Raw genomic sequence first — 23,108 nt, 5'->3', positions numbered from 1 at the left:
TTATTCGTAGTCTTAACAAATTCATAAAAGCTGACGTTGACTGTCAAGCAGCACCAGTGGTCTAGTGGTAGAATAGTACCCTGCCACGGTACAGACCCGGGTTCGATTCCCGGCTGGTGCAATTTTTTTTTGTCTTCCGTCAAAGTTCTTGCTCCCTCAATAACATTTTTGTCAAGGGAACAAAATCCAACAACATAATTTAGAAAAATCTCAAAATTGTCTATTAAAAACCATCAAAATTGTCTATTTAAATTCTAATTCTAATTGAATATACTTGGAATGTTATAAACTTCTTTAAAATTCTAATTGGATACACTCAGATTTCTAAACATTTTAATAAACTATATTTCTAAGGATTTTAATAAACTATATTAAAATCCTTAAAATCATGATTGAATACACATTAAATTTCAAAGAATCACTTAAAATCCTGATTGAATACCCCTGAATCCATAAAAAGAATTAAAATCCTTCAAAATCTCAATTGAATACATCCCCCTAATAACACATTAGGGAAATAATCAACAACATTATCTTGCTCCAATTATAATAAAAATGTCAAAATTGTCTATTAAAAACCATATCGTCTGAGTTTGAATTCTCTTTGATTATACGTACAACACAAACTTAAAAACTTAATAACACATTCAAATCCCGCTTTCCGTACGTTAAGATATTGCCAGTTTAATCTATTGTAAAAAAAAAAAATTCTGGCGTTCATTCAATCGGAGTACCTGTCCAAACTCCAACCAAACGAAGCACTATTCTCTATATAGTTTTCATCAGCACTGACCGACCACCTGAAAATGAAAAAGAATAAAGAAAAACCCTAATTCAAAGGCTAAAATCCTTTCCTTCTCCGTCGACCTTGTAGTTTTTAGAGAGCCGCCCACCTCTTCCAGAAAAGTTGCTTCAGAAGTATTTGGGCAGATTCCCACTATTTCATGCCACCTTTTACACTTGTTTGCAGATTACTAAAACAAGAATATCCCTGTCTTAGCTAGTTAGAACTGGTAGGAATCAAAGAATAAAAGGGTAGGAATCAAAGAATAAAAAATGAGCATGACATTTCGGAAAGTTATCATCCTGCAATTTTGTAATAAACTTTGGATCATCGATTAGGTTATTCAAACTGCATGCAGACTTTGAAACTGGATTATTTTGGTGTTAATATTTAAACTTAACTGTTTAGTTTCTAATCTTTGTACCATAACCTTCATTGGCTAATCAGACCTCTCACCCCACTAATACTAAACCCCTTCTGCAGATAAAAAGTTAATACAATCCTAGTTAACAACTTGCTCCATTAAACTTATAAATTATAATATTAGGGTCTTTCAACCGTGTGGAACAATTTGTTCTTCAAAATCAAAACTCAAAAAAATATGCTCGATCCAAGTATCTTTGCCTTTGCTTTCATCATGTTTTTTGCTGCTTTCATTTGTTGTATTTGTAAATGACAAGATTAGATTCTTTACCAAATCGAATGGAAAGAAACCCTTTAGGAAATGGGAATATATATTTTCCCCTTACTAATTGATGGAGTATAAACTATAAACTTTTATGGGAAGCAGAACAATTCAAGAGAAAATGATACTCATATATTCAAATTAGTTGTATGGTAAGTATGAATGTTCAAGCACACACCACTAAAAGCAACTTGATGATATAAGACAATATAGTGGTTTGTGCAGTATTAAGTTATATAGCGGTTTGTGCTTGAAAGTAACGCAAACTAAAATGGAACGACTCAAATAATTAAAAGATATATTAAAATATGACTCGTTCTATGGGAAGTTTGAACTCATTTTCTTATTTATATATATACACACACACACACACACACAAGAAAATCAAACCTAAAAACTTGGTGTATAGACAAATATTTTTAACCATTTTAGTCATAATACATATATACGTTCTATATTTAATGGCTTTCAGTTAAAATTATGTTATCACCTTCCATAAGGGAGTGCAGTTATTATGTTGTCACCTTCCATAGGGGAGTGCAGTTAAGAGTATGTTCTAAGGAAACGAATTGTTGAGATCAAAATGGAAACTGAAACAAATTACACAGAATAATCTGAACTGTATCTTTCAAGAGCATCACATAGGACTAACTGAAATTGATTTGTGACATTTATTATTTGGGATTTTAATGAATTTCGAATTGAACAGAAAATCTCTAAAATTTAGATCACTCAACATCCTAAATTGATCGAGGATCAGAAATATGATCGGGCTAGTTTAACTTCTCTCCAAAGAAAAGATAAGTAACAGATAAAGGGAACAAAAAAAGAATATACAAGATTGCACACGATTATATCCAATGAGAACAATATTCTTTAGTGCTATACATCCATTTTTACCTTCCATACACACTTTTTAATTTTTCATCATTGATCATCTTCAATTCAACTCCGCCTATGTAAGTTTATCTTACATTGCCCGTCCCAAGCCCGGATAAAGGAGGAGGGGGAGGACGTCAGGTAGTCGACAGCCGGCACTCCATGATCACGTCGAATCCTTATGAAAATGAATCCAGAACAAAATCGCGCTAAAGCTAGGGCGTCACCAGTAAGTGGCGCGCTGTGTGGCCCGAGCACAGTGATAAGTGAGCAAGGGTCGCTGTATCTCCATCGGCACCCGGATGCAGTGTTAAATGAGCAAGGGGGCCATAGAAACTTCTTTTCGAACGACTCCACTCAAAGTTGTTTGGGAGCATATGCTCCTATCAACTTTACACGGGACACACAAAAGAAGTACTTTGATCCTATTAGACGGGGGAGGGTGAAGAAGCTAGGACAGAAGGGTAGAGTTCAAGAGAGCAAAATGCGTTTAGGAACGTGGAATATAGGAACCTTAACGGGAAAATCTATGGAAGTAGTGGAAGTTATGGTGAGGAGAAGGATAAATATTATGTGCCTACAAGAAACTAAGTGGGTTGGTAGTAAGGCAAAGGATCTAGAAAACTCAGGTTTAAACTTTGGTATTCGGGCACAAATAGAACGAGAAACGGTGTTGGCATCATCGTGGACAAGACCTTGACACAAGATGTTGTAGATGTCAAGAGGGTAGGAGATAGAATCATGGCAATCAAGATTGTAATAGGACAAGAACTTATCAATGTGATTAGTGTGTACGCACCTCAAGTAGGGTTGGATACGAGTTCGAAGGAGAAATTTTAGGAAGACCTTGGAGACTTGGTGCAAGGAATTGCTCAGACGGAGAAGTTATTTATAGGAGGAGATTTAAATGGACACGTGGGCAGGGAGACAGGCAACTATGAAGGTTTTCATGGTGGCCATGGTTTTGGGGAGAGAAACGAGGATGGGGAAGCTATCTTGGATTTTGCAATGGCATATGATATCTTCTTAGCCAACACCTTCTTTAAGAAGAGAGAAGAACATGTGATCACCTACAAGAGTGGGTCGTCAAAAACACAAATAGATTTTCTTCTAATGAGGAAAGGGGATCGTATAACTTGTAAGGATTGCAAAGCTATACCAGGAGAGAGCGTGGCTAATCAACATCGCTTGTTGGTGATGGATGTACATATCATAAGAGTGAGACAAAAGAACAAGACTTGGAAGTGCCCAAGGACTAGATGGTGGAATCTAAAAGAAGAAAAACAAGCCATTTTCAAAGAGAAAGTAATCACCCAGTGTGTGTGGGATAGAGAGGGGGAAGCTAGCCAAATGTGGGATTCCATGGCTAGTTGTATTCGAAAAGTAGCAAAAGAGGTATTAGGAGAGTCCAAGGGCTTTGCCCCACACCAAAAGGAATCTTGGTGGTGGAATGAGGAGGTACAAACAAAGGTGAAGGCTAAGAAGGAATGTTGTAAAGCCTTATACAAGGATAGGACTGATGAAAATGGTGAAAGGTATAGAAAAGCGAAGCAAGAGGCGAAGAAAACTGTGAGAGAAGCTAAGTTAGCGGCTTACGACGATATGTATAAACGACTAGATACCAAAGAAGGAGAGTTGGATATCTATAAACTAGCTAGAGCAAGGGAAAAGAAGACAAGGGACCTAAACCAAGTGAGGTGCATCAAGGATAAGGATGGAAAGGTTCTTGCTACAGAGAACGCGGTTAAAGACAGATGGAGAGGTTATTTTCATAATCTTTTCAATGAAGGACATGAAAGGAGTGCTTCTTTAGGGGAGTTGAGTAACTCAGAAGAGTGTAGAAACTACTTTTTTTATCGTCGAATCCGGAAGGAAGAAGTGGTTGTAGCTTTGAAGAAGATGAAGCATAGAAAAGCAGTAGGCCCAGACGATATACCAATCGAAGTGTGGAAAGTTTTGGGAGAGACAGGTATAACATGGCTCACTGACCTTTTCAATAGGATTTTGAAAACGAAGAAGATGCCAAATGAGTGGCGAACGCGCACTTTGGTGCCTATCTACAAGAATAAGGGCGACGTACAAAATTGCATGAACTATAGAGGTATTAAGCTAATGAGTCATACAATGAAGCTCTGGGAGAGAGTCATTGAGCATAGATTGAGGCAAGAGACACGGGTTTCGGACAACCAATTCGGGTTCATGCCAGGGCGCTCAACCATGGAGGCAATCTATCTCTTACGAAGATTGATGGAAAGATATAGAGATGGGAAAAAGGATTTACACATGGTCTTTATAGATTTGGAGAAAGCGTATGATAGGGTCCAAAGAGACATTCTTTGGAGGATTTTAAAGAAGAAATGAGTACGAGTAGCATATATCCAAGCTATAAAGGATATGTATGAAGGAGCAAAGACTGCCGTAAGAACTTATGAAGGACAAACTGAAAGCTTTCCCATAACTGTAGGATTACATCAAGGCTCATCCTTAAGTCCTTACCTTTTTGCGTTGGTAATGGATGAGTTAACAGGACATATACAAGATGATATTCCTTGGTGTATGCTTTTCGCAGACGATATAGTGTTGATAGATGAAACTCAGGAATGGGTAAATGCAAAGCTTAACCTTTGGAGAGAAGTGTTGGAATCTAAAGGTCTTCGCCTAAGCCGATCAAAGACAGAATATATGGAGTGCAAGTTCAGTGTAAATGGAGGCCAAAACGAGTTAGGGGTGAGGATCAGAGATCAAGAAATACCAAAGAGCCACTGTTTTCATTACCTATGATCTATCTTGCAAAAGAACGGAGAATTAGATGGAGATCTCAACCATAGAATACAAGCTGGATGGATGAAGTGGAATAGTGCATCCGGCATGTTGTGTGACCGCCGTATGCCACTGAAGCTCAAGAAAAAATTTTATAGGACGGCAATAAGGCCGGCGATGCTGTATGGCACAGAATGTTGGGCGGTGAAGCATCAACACGTACACAAAATGGGTGTAGCGGAGATGAGGATGCTTCGTTGGATGTGTGGGCACACGAGAAAGGATAAGATTAGGAATGAGGATATCCGGGGTAAAGTAGGAGTAGCCGCAATTGAAGGAAAGATGAGAGAAAATCGGTTACGGTGGTTTGGACATGTGCAAAGAAGGCCTACTGACGCTCCGATTAGAAGATGCGACTATGGGACAGAGGTTCAGGGCCGAAGGGGTAGAGGAAGACCTAGGAAAACTTTGGAAGAGACTCTAAGAAAAGACTTAGAGTACTTGGATCTAACGAAGGACATGACACAGGACCGAGCACAATGGCGTTCTAAGATTCATATAGCTGATCCCACTCAGTGACTTGGATTTTCCAAGTCTCCAACCGAGAAGTTTTCCTCACTCAGGAAATTAAGGGAACACTACCTCAACCTACATGCTCCACTCACAAAGCTTCAACAAAAGAAAATTCAAAGAACTTAGCGAAGAAGGCTTTGGTGTAATTAACACAATACGTTGAAATGAAGGAAAGCTTATTTATTGATATCCCCGATAAGCTACAAATATGTACATATACATAAGTCAAAATAAACAAACAAGAGGGAGCCTTCACAAAGGTTGCTTAGGAGAAGTCTCAGCAGTCGGTAGAGCCCCAGAAAGAGAAGGCACCGGAGGGGGATCATTCGGAGCCTCAGTACTGGACAGAACCCTAGAAGGAGGAGGCATCAGAGGTTGATCATTTGGAGCTTCATTACGCGGTACAGCCCCAGAAGACGAAGGCAATAAATGCCTTTGGAATAAACCCACAAATCTCTGATGATCAAGTAAAACCTGACCATCAGATTCCTTCATCTGGTCAAGCTTCCTCTTCATGTTTGTAGCATAGTCATGTGCGAGCCGGTGCAACTGTTTATTCTCATGCTTGAGCCCTCTAATCTCCTGTTTGAGATTCATCACTTCAGCCTCCAATGATTCAACTTGTCGGGTTCGAGCAAATAGGCGTTGGGCCATATTAGACACAGAACCTGCACACTGAACACTGAGAGCCAGAAAATCCTTAACAGCTAACTCATCAGACCGTTTGGAAAGTAGTCTGTTATCTTTGGGAGTGAGAAGGTTCCTGGCCACCACCGCAGCGGTCATATCATTCTTCATCACGGAATCCCCAACGGTAAGAGGACCAGTAGGGGAGACGAAGGATGGGCGCCATATGTTGTCTGGAGAAGGTGAGGCTGCCTCTTCAACAAGGTTCAAGTCAAAACGACGGTCGGAGGGGCCAGACATTTTCAAAGGTGTTGAAGAGAGAAGAGGTCGGAAAAATCAAGATCTTAGAAGTGCAAGAATGGAGCTTCTACTGGTGGAGATTCAAGTGTGCTTTGGAACTTAATGCCAGCCCCTATAAAAATCTGCACTCGACGAAGCTTCAGAAATCGAAGAGGCGTCTGCTCAGAAATCGAAGAGGCGTTTGCTTTCTCAAAAGCTGGGCTGCTCAGAGACCACGAGGGTCGATCTCAGAAATCGAAGAGGCGTTTGCTTTCTCAAAAGCCGGGCTGCTCAAAGATCACGAAGGCCGATCTCAAAAATCGAAGAGGCTTGCTTTCTCAAAAGCTGGGCTGCTCAGAGACCACGAGGGCCGATCTCAGAAATCGAAGAGGCACGTACTTTTCCAGCCTTGTCAGCACCTGTCACACGCACACTCAGCTTTGCGGAAATTATGGGTATTATGTCGAAGATTTCTGGTGAAGTAGAAAGCACATGAATCGTACTGTTCAATCACCCACTTCCCACACGCAACAGTAGCTCATGGGTACCACAGATAACTTTACCAAAGTTCTCTGACAAAGTTGAGACATGTGAAGCTTGCAGCTCCCACTACATCGCTCTGACCAAGAAGGGTAAAAGAATAGCAAAGAAACAACACTAACAAAGTTTAGACACATAAATTTTGAAGGTCTAGCTACCATATTATTACCCACAAGGGTAAAGGAACAGTACCACTGCTGGATAATTGGAAAGTCCCGGTGTGTCAACCTCTGTGCTTCGTGGCAAGGTAGACTAGCAAACATGCCCAACCTTTACTCACATTCGAGAAAACACTCCCAACAAGATTGCTTGCTCCAAAATCGAAGAGGCACCGCCCTCCGAATCTCGAGAGCCAGACTCCCAACATGATTACTTTCTCAAAAATCGAAGAGAGGGTAAAAGAACAGTACCACTACTGGATAATTGGAAAGTCCCTGTGTGTCAACCTCTGTGCTTCGTGGCAAGGTAGACTAGCAAACATGCCCAACCTTTACTCACATTCGAGAAAACACTCCCAACAAGATTGCTTGCTCCAAAATCGAAGAGGCACCGCCCTCCGAATCTCGAGAGCCAGACTCCCAACATGATTACTTTCTCAAAAATCGAAGAAACACCGCTCTCCGAATCTCGAGAGCCAGACCCCCAGCATGATTGCTTTCTAAAAAATCGAAGAGGCATCGTTCTCCGAATCTCGAGAGCCAGATCCCCGATAGGATTGCTTGTTCAAAAACCGAAGAGGCAACACTTTCCCAACTTCAAGAGCCGGATCTCCTTGGATAAAGCTGTCTGTAATCTTCACACGCAACATCACCTTTCCAGATACCACAGACCATTTTTTCAAAGTGCTCTGACAGAGTTAAAACATGTGAAGCTGGCAGCTCCCACTACCGTGCTATGGCCAAGTAGGGTAAAGGAATAACATTACTACTTGTTGTTAAGGAGACTCCTATATATGTCAACCTCCATCCCCAACGGACAGGCAGACTTGCAAAAATGCTCAACCCTTCCTCATATCTGAGAGGGCACTCCCAACGAAGCCTTTCGAAATATTCAGCTTTCTTTCCCCCCGATAATATCTCTGCAAACAAGCTATACTAGAGCAAGAATATCTCATATCATCAGGGTTAAAAGCAAGAGTATCCCATATCATGCTTTTTCCCTGTCTTTTCCTTTGGCCTTGTTCTTATCTGCAAGACAAGGAGAAAGAGAGCAATCAGTCAGCACTTGAAATCAAGCTTCCAGCCAGGAACTGACTGCCTGGAACCCCTTACCTGATTACTTACCTACCATTGCTCTCGAGTACTCATCTTCAACATCTTATGCTTCCAGGGAAGATACCGCATCTGCCTGAGGAACAGATAGGGCAAGGGAGAAGGATACAAGGAAGCATGTGGAGACAAGCGAAACAGCACACGTGCCGATACATCCATTACTCTGTCAAAGCAAAAGTATCCCATATCAGCAGGGTCGAACGTACTCTAGATTTGATGGACTTGTTTTGACCCTCAAATTCTTCAGTCGGCCTTATACTCTGGAGGAAACCAGAAAACCCTCCAGCTCAGTTCAAGAATAAGCCTGTGGAAAGTTACTTCTTCAAAAGCAAAAGTATCCCATATCATCTCTTCTCATTTTCTTCTCTTTATCCTTCATGCTGCCTGCAAGATAGGGAGAATGTGAACAATCAGCCGGAGCTCTGATTGCTTACCTTGTCTGTCACCTCTTTCAGCAGATCCTCTAGCTCGGCGACTTGGGGGACTCCTACTACATGGTTTGTATCGCGCTTGACCAAACCTGAAACTACAAGTAAGCTTCAAGTGAAATTGATACATTACCTTGTGCATCTCCACCAGTTAAAGATACCACCCCTGGATGGAGGAAGAGTACTTCCAGAGAAGATGCCACATCTACCTATGAGACAGATAAGGCAAGTCAAGACGATACCGCACTCCGATACTTAGAAGTTTCGTGATTACGAGATCATTCTCCCACAATATTTCCTAATGTCATTTGTACTAAATCATTCACTTGTACTCACTAAAGGAGAGCTTGAACCTATGTACTTGTGTAAACCCTTCACAATTAATGAGAACTCCTCTATTTCGTGGACGTAGCCAATCTGGGTGAACCACGTACATCTTGTGTTTGCTTTCCTGTCTCTATCCATTTATATACTTATCCACATTAATGACCGGAGCAATCTAGCGAAGATCACAAAAAGCGACCGTTTTCGCTACCTAGGATCTATCGTGCAAGAGAACGGAGAATTAGATGGAGATCTCAACCATAGAATACAAGCTGGATGGATGAAGTGTAAGAGTGCATCCGGCGTGTTGTGTGACCGTCGTAGGCCACTGAAGCTCAAGGGAAAATTTTATAGGATGGCAATAAGGCCAGCGATGTTGTATGGCACAGAATGTTGGGCGGTGAAGCATCAACACGTACACAAAATGGGTGTGGCGGAGATGAGGATGCTTCGTGGGATGTGTGGGCACACGAGAAAGGATAAGATTGGGAATGAGGATATCCGAGGTAAAGTAGGAGTAGACTACGGGACAGAGGTTCAGGGCCGAAAGGGTAGAGGAAGACCTAGGAAAACTTTGGAAGAGACTCTAAGAAAAGACTTAGAGTACTTGGATCTAACGGAGGACATGACACAAAACCGAGCGCAATGACGTTCTAGGATTCATATAGCCGACCCCACTTAGTGGGAAAAGGCTTTGTTGTTGTTGTTGTTGTTGTTGATCATCTTCAATTCAATCGTCCGACGACCGAAAATTGAGAGATGTGTGTGAAAAATAAAAATAGTTGTGTGAATAGCTCTACCCTATTCTTTTGATGACTAGTTTCATATGAAAATTGTTTATTGGATGATATTTGCATGCATGACATATATATGGCTTCTGAATTTGCATGCCATGTTGTAGTTCTCTGTAGTTTTCGAGCAAGATTTGTTTAGTCCGAGTCCGAGGACCTCCGAATCTCAATCATGATTTTTAATTTGAAGATTGTACTTTATTAATTATTAATAAAATTACTATTGTTTTACCTTAAATAAATAATATAAAAGGCTCTCTTTTTTTTCCAGCCAAAAATGACATACATAACAATTTGTGTCATTTATATTAGAACATAAAGAATATTATATATATATATATATGTATATATATATTAAAGTAAATTATATCACAAGTGGTTTGTGTAGTATAGTGGTTACAAGTGAATGAGGATCCACTTCGTGAGGATCCTGGGGATAGTATGCTCAATGAGTCTCGATAAAAATCTTACCAGGGCTTTCAACCCGATCTAAGAAAAATAGTGTCCCGCACATAGTGGAAACCTATCCTCAAATGAACAATCAACAACAATAAAGCAACAAATTACAAACCCTCCTCAACTAATATATCCTGAATCAAATCCGGAGGTTCCTCAAACCACACAAACTCCTGAGAGCTACTAATACCCATCCTAGCAAGCCGATGTGCCGCCTCACTTCCTTCCTGTTGAACATGGCTAACCGTCGGGTGCGGCATTTCTGCAAGGAACCATCTCAAGTCATTTACAATAGGGCCGTAGGAGGAAGAATCATCCCCCAGTCCCTTCATAACAGCCATCATCAAACTCGCATTTCTTCTTAAATTTTCTTTCACAATAATATTTAAACTAAAATATAACCCTATTCGACATCGATAGTGACTTTTAGTACATATACATAGTAGATATATTATCATATCTCTACCAAATATCAAATCATTAAAATATGTTGCGGGTTGAGAATTGAGCTCAAAGAGGAAAAATTAAGCCTCATAAACATAATATTTTATTTAGTGTTAATTATTACCATATTATTATGTCGTAGGTTATGTGTTAGAAAATGAGTGCAAATAGTAAATTGTCTGAGAAGTTGGGGTCTTCTTCTTAACCTATTATACATGTCACTTTGTTCTTGCCACATGTTGAAATTTTAAAGGATTGCAAAGAATCATTTTCTTCACTCAAAACTTTCCACCTCGTAATTTTTTTTCCATATTCATGCCACCACACCCACAATCTTTTCATTCATCCCTCTATATAAACTGATGCCTACTACTTCTCCTCAACATCTAATTTTCTTGTTCTCTTCTTCTGATAATCTTCTCAAATTTTCTGCAATCTCTTCCCCTACTTTTATCCAGAGATGTCCCCTGCAGAGACAAACGGTCCCAAGAGGGCCTATGTGACCTTTTTGGCTGGCAATGGAGACTATTGGAAAGGTGTGGTTGGCCTTGCCAAGGGCCTAAGGAAGGCCAAATCTGCATATCCTCTTGTGGTGGCTGTCCTGCCTGATGTTCCTGAGGACCACCTTCAGATTCTCTACTCTCAAGGATGCATTGTTCATGCAATTGACCCTGTGTACCCTCCTGAAAGCCAAACCCAATTTGCCATGGCTTATTATGTCATCAATTACTCCAAGCTTCGTATTTGGGAGGTAATATTCTCTCATCAAATGTATTGTCGATGCCGTCGGTGCAATTTAAATATGTTGTCAATGCAGTTTAAATTGATTGTCGGTGCAGTTTAAGCATGTTAAACATATTGTTGCCGTCGGTGTAGTTTAAATTGATTGTCGGTGCAGTTTAAGCATGTTAAGCATATTCTTAGTGCCGTCGGTGCAATTTAAACATGTTGTCGGTGCAATTTAAACTGATTGTCGATGCAGTTTAAACATGTTTAATATATTATCGGTGCAATTTAAACAATATATTTAATTAATATTCTACATAATTAGTGGTTCAGAACTTTCATATTCTATAAACGAAACTTGTTATGGTGAGACAAGAGAACGTTTTCCATTTACATGATTTATAAGTCATTAGTGCATTTCAATCATGCAACTACCATATGTGTAAAATTTGATTATTTATGTGTATTAACTTGTAGTTTGTGGAGTATGAGAAGATGATATACTTGGATGGAGACATTCAAGTGTTTGAAAACATTGATCACCTTTTCGACATGCCCGAGGGCAATTTTTATGCTGTGATGGATTGCTTTTGTGAGAAGACATGGAGTGAATCTCCTCAGTACAAGATTGGGTACTGCCAGCAGTGCCCGGAGAAGGTGCAGTGGCCGGTCGAGTTGGGCTCACCACCACCACGTTACTTCAATGCCGGCATGTTTGTCTTTGAGCCTTGTGTTCTAACTTGCCATGATCTGCTAGAGACCCTCCAAGTCACCCCTCCTTCCTTGTTCGCCGAGCAGGTAATAGCAGGATCGTCTGCTTATATTTTTTGTGTTGATGTCGTAATTAATTGCGCCAAAAACGCATGTTATTTTGGGTTTCTTTGAGAAAAAAAAATTCATTCCGATTTGAACAATAATTTTGATGACCATATGCAGGACTTTCTGAACATGTTCTTCAGGGAGGTATACAGTCCTATCCCACCTATATACAATCTTGTTTTGGCTATGTTGTGGCGCCACCCTGAGAATGTCGACCTTGACAAAGTGAAGGTTGTTCACTATTGTGCTGCGGTATGTAACAATTAAAGCTCATCCAATTTTCGCTACAAACAAGAAAATATTCTCTAACCAGACTAAATGTGAATTATTGATGGAGTTGATTTTTGCCAGTACAAAACACTAATTTGATTTTAAATATCATTCAATTTTCGTTACGGAATCATGTAATCAAGAGTGTGAATCTTGATCATTGATGAAGTTGATTTTTGCCAAAATAGAACTTCAAATCCAGTCACATACAAAGATTACCTAAATAATTTAGTTTTCATATGAGACTGGATTATTGATTGAGTGGATTTTTGCCATAATAAACATTTAAAATTCAGTCTGACAATATATGTATGACATGGAACCAAAGTTTGATTAAATTGAGTGGGATGCAGGGATCAAAGCCATGGAGGTACACAGGAAATGAACAGTATATGGAGAGAGAGGACATCAAGATGCTGGTGAAGAAATGGTGGGACATTTATGATGACCCTTCACTGGATTACAAGAATGATGATGATGTGGATGATCGTGTGGAGAAGGATGACGAGCATGTAAAGCTTCCACCCTTTATTTCCAGATTATCTGGGACTGACGTTGATGAGCAAATAAGTGCACCTTCTGCAGCTTGATCAACTAGTCCCGGGGTAATGTGACGCCGATTTGGCTTTGAAAGCCAGACTTCTATGTATTAATAGCTATACTACCTACACCAACTTGTGTGTGTAGGAAACTACACTTTCTATTATATATACTCCATAAGTCTATATGGGGTTGTGTTTGTAACGTGCAACCGAGTTTGCGAATAAAACGATGCTATTATGTACTTGGATTTGTAGTTTCTTTAAGATATCACTACTAGAATTTTGGCTAAAGAACACCTTTACGTTTGGTGTCTATTATAAAGAGCAGGCACTGACATTGGTGGCAAACCTCAATTGACACCATGCAGCCACCAAATAGGAGTACACATCCTATGTAGAAATCTCTATTGTAACAATAGCTACCCTTAATACATTGGTGGCATCTGAAAACAATGCCAGCCTAATTCATTGGTGTCAAAGTTACAAATTGTGTTTTTAAAAAAAGAAAAACTAATGAAAATGACTTGAAAACTTAAGTTTTAACGATAAGAATAAAATAAAAGGTAAAGTGAATAGTACTAGGATTGACTTTTTAATGTAAAGATATAGTTTTTCGTTAAAATGAACAGTACTGTGAGCTTTTCGTTAAAGTTGCCTTTAAAAAAAGGATGCCTCATATGGTACGGGCACCCATATTTCAATTTCATATTTCTTTTTCTTTTTTTGGTGAGAAAACAAATTGTAATATCATTGATATAAGAATACAACATAACTAATCTTTTATACAATTTTGTACAAATGTCGGTAAAGATGAGTGGTAACAAATAGACTGAAAATTTAGAATCAATGAAGGGCTAAATGACAAAAGCTTCCCTTACCGAAATCACAATTATGTTACAAGATTAAGCTACTTCAGACTTACATTTGCTACTTACACAAAGATAACAGCTTCCTATAAATGCATAGCACCACTTTAACTGATCCAAAGTGCTCGTTTTGCAAATCCTTGTAACATCTTTGCTCCAAGCTATTAGTGATATGTGGGGAGAAAATGGAAAAACATACTGTATATTGCTAACAAAGTTCAAAGGTGGAATCGCAGAAAGTCGGATTGAGGAAACTCATCAAAGGCAGGGCCGGTCTAGAGAAATTTGAGGCCCGGCGCAATGCAAAAAAATGTGTCCTAACTTCATATAATAAAATTATTTATATTCACATGTAAGACATCGATAAAATTATACTTAGAAAAGCAGTTCAAACTCAATAATTTAGAAACACAGAAAGACGATGAGTTTTGTTTTCCATTTGAACTTTTAAAGTGTTTTTTGTATAAATCGTGAGGTGTTTTTTCTTATTTACTAACCTTGTCAATATGAGACTAAAAAATAATGATGTTTTCAAGTCTTTAATTAATATGTATAAGTAATGAATGGGCACTAAATTAAACATTTTGATGACACGTCATATGATTTGCAAATTTGCTCTAAAAAGTTGGTCTACGTATTCCTCTTTGTAGAAGATTAGACTTGAATTCAAATGAATATTTAAAAATAGCAACCCACATAAATACTAATTAGTAACTAAAAATAAATTAACAACCAAACAAATATTCGTAAAAATTAAAAAAAATAAACAAGCATATATAGCATTTCGAACTTCGGAAATCTCGTTAATTTTACACAACAAATATCATTGCTTCTAATTAAACTTTTTGATCATTTAACCAAAATTTATAAATTTATACTCTTATGAAAAGAAATTTGTAAAACTTGGAAAGTAAATAAGCACATGTAGTATTTTGAACCCAAGACCTCTTCATTATTTTCAAATGACAAAACCACCAATTCTAATTATTATTTTTTTGTCATCAAAACAAATTTTATATACTCTTATGAAAACATATATAAATATATCACTTTAATAATTTTGGTGCCCCAAATTTTTTTGGGCCCCGAACGGCCACCCTGCCCACACTGGGCCTGGGCCGGCCCTAATCAAAGGGTATGCCAACCTCATCAATCTCATCGAACCCATGAAGTCTTTCCACTAGTAATACCAAACTCCTTCCACACTCGAAAATTCTAATATGCTCCGCTATATCCTATACGCCTAGAGTTTTGACCGTTAAATCTTGTTTATTGGATCATAATCATTGGTTATGAATTTAACGGAAAAAAATCCAAGCATATAAGATACACCAGAGCATATGTAAAGTCCCCTTCCACCCTATCTTTTTCATTTTTTTTCAGTTCCCTTCACACTGGTACTGTTTTTTTCTTTCTCAAAAATATAGTTAAGAGCAACTCCACCCCGGCCACTCAGTACTACGGTCTGGTAATATTCCTCTTCACTTGGAAGTGAGATGTCTTAGGTTCGAATCTCGTGGATGGCGAATTCGATACCAAATTAGGTTGTCCATTGTGTGACTTAGCCAAACTCCCATTCCCTGGCCCCTGGTGTAAATATCGATGTACTAAAAAAAAGAGCAACTCCACCCCTAAAATATCCCTAGGCTATTACCCCCAGGCTATTGAGCAAGGCTTTAGCGAACAGTAACTGCCCAAGTGCTACAATTTTTTGGATAGATTCTCGAGTAGATTTTTAACAAATGAACTTACAAAAACACACCAAATATATATTTTTTTATTTTTTAACTTAATTAAACTGGACAATTGGCTTACAATTGAAATCCAACGATCGAAAGTGTGACACATCATCTAGCCGTTGAGGCTGGATTTCAAAATTTTAAAATATAGCCATTGAAAATCCAACAGCTAAGGAAGAGCCACGTAGCCCCCTAATCCGAACCCACTTAGTGCGCTTGCACGTGGGTCCGATCCTTGAAATCCTGTCAGGGGACCCACCCTTCCTCACGCATGCTGGTGCAAAAAAAAAAATTGTGGCTAACGTTACTCCACTCAGTCACCGGCCAGACGATAAGGGCTGAGGGCTATGTCGGGCTCCTTGGAGCTCAAGTTATTGGGAAGGGCTGGATCCTTTTTTATTGGATTGCCCAATAGCCTAGGAGATTGATGGGGCGGAGTTGCTCTAATAGATAAGCCACTCAGTACTACGGTCTAGTGATATTCCTCTTTACTCGAAAGTGAGAGGTCTTAAATTTGAATCTCATAGATGACGAATTCGATACCAAATTAGGCTTCCCATTGTGTTGCTTAGCCGAACTCATCTTCCCCCTAGTATAAAAATATCAATGTACTAAAAAAAATACTAATAAAAAAAAAGATGAATGTAAAAGAATTTGAGTCCACAAAATCACACGACACGTCGTTTCCTTTACAATACATGTATGGTAAAGAGAGGTGCATATACGAAGTTTGGTGGCGAGAGAGAGAGAGAGAGAGAGAGAGAGAGAGAGTGGTGAAGCATATACGAAGTTTGGTGAGAGAGAAAGAGAGAGATGGAGGAAGCAAAGGGATTGGTGAAGCATGTACTGCTGGCAAAGTTTAAGGACGGAATCTCAGAAAGTAAGATCGAAGAACTCATCAAAGGTTATGCCAACCTCGTCAATCTCATCGAACCCATGAAGTCTTTCAACTGGTAATAATCATAGCATCAATTTCCTAGTTACTTGTAATCTAATCTCTTTTAAATCTTAAATGTTCTTGCTTGGAACTTCATTCATTTTTTGCTCGGAAATTCACCGATGGAGCTACCAATTTAAAGACTTGAATCTCGATGCATTTTTTAATCTGATTAATTTTAATTGAAATTTGTTAACCTGGGAAGTTGTCTATTTAGTTTGGCCTTGGTTATCTGACCTTTGATTTAGACTAGCTTTGCATTAGTCTGACCCTTCATTGTGAAAAGAAATTAGAGTTGTTGATGCTGATTTTACTCTGGGAGTCTGATGGGTCCTCAAGATCCTAGATTTTTAGGCAAAATTTAGCTTTTCAAAAGAGTGCAGCTTTAGTAAAAATTTGATGCTTGAAAGGGGTTGAAGCATCAGCTATTGGTTAAAGTTGCAGTTTTTCTCTTGGAAAAAAGCTAATTTTTATGGTTGTATTTTTGCTCACAATGCTCACCATCTTATTTTATTACCGTTGGATGAGTTTAAATTTTGAGATTTGTGTCTGTTCACTACACAGGTCTCGAATTTAAACTCATCTACGGGGATAAATAGATTGGTGAGAATCACCATCACTTGAGAGCGGTGAGCAAAAAATATTCCCAATTTTTAGTTGGTGGATATGTTTGGATATTTTTGCCACATTTGGCATATCACACTGTAGTTGCTTGTACCAAGCACATAGGCCTCGTTTGGTCTCAAGGATTGGATTTGAATGGATAACCATGTAAATTGGGTCCTCTTGACCAAACGAGGCCATTTAGTATTATGATCAAAGAGCTGGACATCGCTAGAATGCCTTTTTTTTTAACCTGAGATAGTTATTTAGCATTTCATAGATTATTCGACCATGATTTTCTAGTCGTTGTTCATGTATGGCGTTCCCATTCCCTTAAACCTATCGAACAAGTTCTCCTGAGTTAGACAAGCTGCAATGAATTGTGTAAGTATTTGATTCATGTTTTTGTGATCAGGGGAAAGGACGTGAGCTTTGAGAACCTGCATCAAGGTTTCACTCATGTCTTTGAGTCAACCTTTGAGAGTACGGAGGGTGTCGCAGAGTACGTAGCCCATCCTGCCCACGTTGACTTTGCAAATTTGCTCCTTTCCAATTTGGAGAAGGTCATTGTGATCGATTACAAACCAACTACAGTTCATGTTTAAATCGGAAGGACCATCCCAGGTGTCGTATGTCGTGTTGTTTCTCCTGGTGGAACTTAAGCTTCTGTGTTAGAGGTTGATTCAGGTCTGTTTTATCTGATTTACAAACCGTGAGTAAAATCAAATAATTCAGGTCTGTCATTGGTTGTGCCTCAAATTTTCACTGCATTGCTTTGTATTGGTGTTGATGCTATTGAATCGATTCAATACTCGGTTAAATTTCTTATATAGTTACATTGGACTGCTTCAAGTCCATAGCATTCCTTACTGGTGTTTTGCTCCATAGCATTATGCTTAGAGCATCAGTTCCTCTGAGGATCCAGCGGAGGGCGGCTTCAGAGAGACTGGGAGAGGGAGATTTGGGCGACGTTTGGTGCCTATAATTGGATTGGATTTGATAGCTCACTACTAGTATGTGATGTTGGACGAAATGGAGGCCTAACTTCACATTTTTGTCCAATTAGGAGGTTGATGAATTACTCGTGAAAGATACTTATCTCTTCTATTCCTACAATTTTGTGGCGATGCAAAGATTAAGTTCCCTTCACGACCAATCGATCTAATTCGTTTAACTTGGACTTGGAAGTTGTTGGACCTTCGTTTTTTATATCAGCATACCCTGAATCTAGTGAGTTCACAAGTAACTTTTGAGGCTCGGATAGAGCTGGCCCCCGACCAGTAACACTCTGTCCCTTAGTAAGATAGGATTTGAATTCTGATCGTCTTATGTTTCACTTGATCGAAATCTTTTGTCATGAATCCGGAAATTGATCTTTTATTTTGGAGTTATATCGTTAAGGACTTAGATCTTCACTAAATTGTAATACATAAATCATCTCATAATTCTAATTGAATACACCTTGAATATCAGATAATTACTTAAAATCTTGATTGAATATTCTTTGATTCATCAAAAAAATTAAAATCCCTCAAAATCTCAATTGAATACACCCCTAAAACAAGACATATATGATTCTTTCACTTAAAATGATCGAACTCGACATATCAGAAGTTTGTGAGATGGAGGAAGCAAAGGGAGGGAGGGTTAAAGAATGTTTTGATGGCAAAGTTCATCCAATCCTATGCCAATCCCTTGAAGTCCTTCCACATCAAGTTTTTTGCTATAGTCAAATTAGCTAATCTCAAGTCTGCTCGCAAGGTTCATTAGTCAACCCAAATATAGGCCACATTTTTTTTGAGTTGATATTGGCCACCACATTTTAATGTAATTAAACATCGTTTTTCTTTTTTGTTTTACAATAAGGGGACTAACTGGTGACTTCGTCAACGTAGTCATTTTTTTGGGATCGGAAAGTTTCACAGATGTATTTCAGCCCACTCCTAGCCACCATCGTGTGATTCACCAGCGCCAGGAATCGAACATAGGACTTACCGTATAAAATGCGGGTCTGGAATTCGCCCCTACATACTGAGTTATCCGTGGTGGTTATTAAACATCGTTATTTTTTTATATAGTGGTTTCTAATAATATTACAACTAATAATTTTTTGTAAAGAAATTTTGATCTTCATTATATTCGTAATCTACACTACCTATTAATAAAACTCTGGTTGTCAACCAAAATTTCAGAAAATTACCATTTTAACCCCCTCATCAAAATTAAAGTCAAGTAAAAAATATGTGCAATTTAGTAATTATAGAAACATAAATTTTGCTGTTTTTTTACAACAACCTCACAGCCAGGTTAGTATAGCATGCCATATTTAAAAATAAAAAATATTCCCACGTTTGAAGAAACCACTCATCATTATCCCAATTCTCATAACTGGTTTTTTTTTTTTTTAAGAATTTTAAAAACTAATCCCACTTCATAATAAAAACAATATGAAATGAAATTGTTCTAGTTCTTCAATAAACAAAACTAAAGAATTTTTTATTAATTACATTTAAATTGGGGGGATAATTAGTTATTTAGCCTTATGGGCCTGATGGGCCTCCAACAAGTCAGAATATAAGCTCGAAGAACCCAATAAACAGACTATTCTTTTGGAACCAGTTACCACCAAGTACCAACGACTCTCTCTCTCCGCACTTTTGGGTTTTCTCTTGGATGGCAACCACCACCACAACCACCGCTCTCGGCGCCTCCAGTTCAGGTTACCCATTATTTTCTTTTTCTATTTCTCGATTTTATTTTCTTATCCATAATTCCGTCTTTCTTATGTTGACGCTGGGCCAGGTCTGTTTGTTTCCCTCGAAAAAAAACCATTGATGATGAAAGAAAATCAATGGGTTTTCCGAGCGGCTCACCCTTTTTTTTCTTTGGGGATCATGAGTTTATATGCGCTAGGTGATTGTAGAGACTTTGGAGTGTTTTGTTTGGTGTAGCATTGATGGATTTATGAGCGGAAGTTTCTTGCTTTTTTATTTATTCATTTATTTTCTTGTGAAAATCTGAAAACCCATTTCAAGGATCGTAAGTTTCCTGGAATAATCTCTGATTTTCGGCTGGGTTATCTACTGTTAATGGGTTTTAATAATTAGATCAGAACCAAAGTTTGGCTAAACTTCTGTGCACTCTAAAAATTAGGTCTTTTTAGTTTAGGTCTTTTTAGTTTAGTTCAGAATTTGTAATATAGGTGGAGTTGCACGCCGAACCATTGAAGCTCACCATCACATTGTTATTTACTCGTTGTTAGTTGAATTCCCAATTGGGTGCTAGGTGTCTAAGATGAGTTGGAGATCAATACTGGCAGCTACAACAATTTACGACTGATATTTATCGTATCTTTTGAAGTTTTATAGGTTTCTAGTGAAAGAAAAATTCAGGGGGCATTAGAAATATTCATTTGATGACTTTGCTCCATAGATAGACTTGTGTCACAGCTTCTAGTTGAATCATTGATGTTGGATTGTTGGTTCGTTTCTGATATTGGTCTTATGCTATTTGATGCGTGCACTGCCAGGACTGGTTGTACCACGACTTTTTTCACTAGCAGTACTTTAGTTACAGTTTGTTTTTCGTTTTTTCATACTTATGGTTAAGCAGTTTGGTTTTCCGGTTCAGGTACTGCAGGTGAAAAGGATGGTTTACTAGTCGAGTCTACCAATGGAGCTGCTCCTCTTCCAAGCTTAGGGACAAAACCTGAACAAACAGGTAAGTAATTCTTTGTACTCACAGACGCTTGTTTATCCATTTTCTATTCTGATGTTAAGTACCATAAATTCATTGACCAGAAGGCTTTGTTATTTCCTATCTTAATAGAGGTAAAAGCTCGGGTAGATGCCATGTGGGAGCAAATGAATAAAGGAGTATCAAATAAGCAATTCAAGGATTTATTAAAGAAGTCTTCCTCATCTGTGAATAAAACTCCCAAGAAGTCATCTAATGTGAGAATATCCTCATTCTTCCTATCTTTGTTGGAATTATAAAATTGTAGTTGGCCAGAATTTAATCTTTTACGTCGATTTATTTCTCAGAATTGGATGGGATATCTGGGCCTGGCACAAAAGAAGGCGGAGTCCCCTAAAGAAGATGCATCACAGAAGGGATCTAGTGTCATGAAGAACAGCTCCAGTGATAATGGTGTGCTGGATAAATCTCGTGACGAGGCCAGGAGGCTTGCTGCTGCTGCTCTTGTAGAAGTTAAGGATGCTGCAGTTGCAACATCTGGCAGAGGGAAAGTTGAGGTAAGCATATTGTTGTATCACATGTTTGTTTCTACTCTGTCGGGGACACCTGTCTTGCTAAACTTTGGTTTCCCTTAAGTGGAAGTCACTAGTTGTTTAGTCTCCTCGAGAATCATTTTTCAAGAGATGTATACCTAGTTCTTAGTTTTCTTTCCAGACAATTTTGGAAATAATAAGATTACACACACACACATCCATGTATGCATGTAGTTACACACCCCTTTACCACCTGAGTAGTCTAGTCTCTGATTGCTCAGCAGTTTTCCTTTTTAACTTAAATCTCTTGGAGCTGGTTCTTAGACCAAAACTCGCAACTATTAGATTGTCATGATCAATTATCATCCTACAGACAAGTTTGAAGTTTATAAAATCCTGATTGTGGGTGCAGACTTTTGAAAGTTTATTGGTTATAATCATATTCAACAGCCAGGTCTCTTTGTTTTTATAGATCATGGAGATTCGGGATTTTGCTGGTAAAGAAATTGAATATAAGAAGCTTGTTGATGCTGATTCAAAGGAAGCATCCGAAAAGGCAAAAGCTCCTGCATCTTCAGGTGTCGATGCTGTGCTCGAACGGATTAGGAAGAAACAAAAGCTCAGTGTGCTTGACAAAACGAAAAAGGATTGGGGGGAGTTTAAGGAAGAGAAAGGGTTGGAGGAGGAGTTGGAATCTTACAAGAAGAGTTCAAACCAATATTTGGATAAGGTAAACTTCTTGCAGCGAGCAGATTTCCGAGAGTTTGAACGGGAGAGGGATGCGCGCCTGGCCGTGCAGGCCAAAAGGAAACCGGATATGCGGGAGGAGCCATAACATGGCAATGATCGGTTTGCCAAACTGGGAATTGTAGAGAGGACGATGGGCAGTAGCTACAATTTTAAGGGGTATTTAGCATTTGCATGAGGTTTTTTCAACAGATCCTGGATTTTCGAGGAGAGAGTGGCCATTAATTGTAAACTAAGATATTTTAATCTTATTCTGATTTTACGGATGGGAGTGTAGGTAGCCCTGTAAACGGGTCGGTTTTAGTGGGTTTGGACCGTTTTCAAACCCTATTTGTAGGTCTCGATTCTTAGACGAGGAACTTGCAGTATCACATGATGGGAATATCGAGTCCCAGTTCAATTCTTTCCCTTGTCAAATAATGGTTGGTCTTCAAACTCAAACCATTTTTTATCATATCATGTTGCTAGTTTCACTGAGCACTGCGTTAAACCAAAAATCAGTTGACGATTTCAACAAACATGGCGCAGCCAAGTTGCCTAAGATAGCGAAGCGCCCTCTCTAAACCTAAAGTTTTAATCCCCATCCCCGTAGTTTGAACTGAACCCTAACCTATCATAATCTTGACTCATTATTATCTCGCCTTCCCTTACAACGTGTGCCAAGCCCCGACCTATCCTAATCAGTTGTTAATCATTAAGACACGATAAGAACAGATCCGTCGCCCTACTTAACCCCGAGTATTATCATCCAAGAACAAGTAATTACTAGGCAGTAAAACTGCGCAAAAT

At 38.8% G+C, this 23,108-nt stretch overlaps 3 protein-coding genes and 1 non-coding gene across 6 annotated transcripts; all 4 read left to right on the top strand.

The window, feature by feature from the left end:
* Positions 1-50: 50 nt before the first annotated feature.
* Positions 51-121, top strand: TRNAG-GCC (transfer RNA glycine (anticodon GCC)). The gene has a single exon. It is a non-coding gene; the product is annotated as a tRNA-Gly (tRNA).
* Positions 122-11,111: 10,990 nt separating this feature from the next.
* Positions 11,112-13,440, top strand: LOC126595119 (galactinol synthase 2-like). The gene is made up of 4 exons (XM_050261486.1): positions 11,112-11,592; positions 12,045-12,365; positions 12,504-12,638; positions 13,010-13,440. Exons 1-4 carry the CDS (start codon positions 11,302-11,304, stop codon positions 13,244-13,246), a joined length of 984 nt encoding a protein of 327 aa, XP_050117443.1. The 5' UTR covers positions 11,112-11,301; the 3' UTR covers positions 13,247-13,440.
* Positions 13,441-16,527: 3,087 nt separating this feature from the next.
* On the top strand, positions 16,528-18,208 carry LOC126595130 (stress-response A/B barrel domain-containing protein HS1). The gene is made up of 2 exons (XM_050261506.1): positions 16,528-16,756; positions 17,759-18,208. The coding sequence occupies exons 1-2, from the start codon at positions 16,617-16,619 to the stop codon at positions 17,946-17,948; spliced, it is 330 nt and encodes a 109-aa protein (XP_050117463.1). The 5' UTR covers positions 16,528-16,616; the 3' UTR covers positions 17,949-18,208.
* A 1,714-nt stretch (positions 18,209-19,922) lies between these two features.
* On the top strand, positions 19,923-22,722 carry LOC126595123 (uncharacterized). Of its 3 annotated transcripts, none has more exons than XM_050261494.1 (5): positions 19,923-20,062; positions 20,974-21,063; positions 21,172-21,296; positions 21,387-21,596; positions 22,045-22,722. In XM_050261494.1, the coding sequence occupies exons 1-5, from the start codon at positions 20,017-20,019 to the stop codon at positions 22,405-22,407; spliced, it is 834 nt and encodes a 277-aa protein (XP_050117451.1). In that variant the 5' UTR covers positions 19,923-20,016; the 3' UTR covers positions 22,408-22,722. The 3 variants fall into 3 exon arrangements, with proteins under 3 accessions (XP_050117451.1, XP_050117450.1, XP_050117452.1); XM_050261493.1 differs by lacking the exon at positions 19,923-20,062 and adding an exon at positions 20,101-20,256; XM_050261495.1 differs by lacking the exon at positions 19,923-20,062 and adding an exon at positions 20,306-20,382.
* The last annotated feature ends 386 nt before the right edge of the window (positions 22,723-23,108 follow it).

The sequence above is a fragment of the Malus sylvestris genome, chromosome 13 (genome assembly GCF_916048215.2).
Source record: "Malus sylvestris chromosome 13, drMalSylv7.2, whole genome shotgun sequence".
NCBI classification, from domain to species: Eukaryota; Viridiplantae; Streptophyta; class Magnoliopsida; order Rosales; family Rosaceae; genus Malus; species Malus sylvestris.
This window is presented reverse-complemented; position numbering and strand designations above follow the sequence as displayed.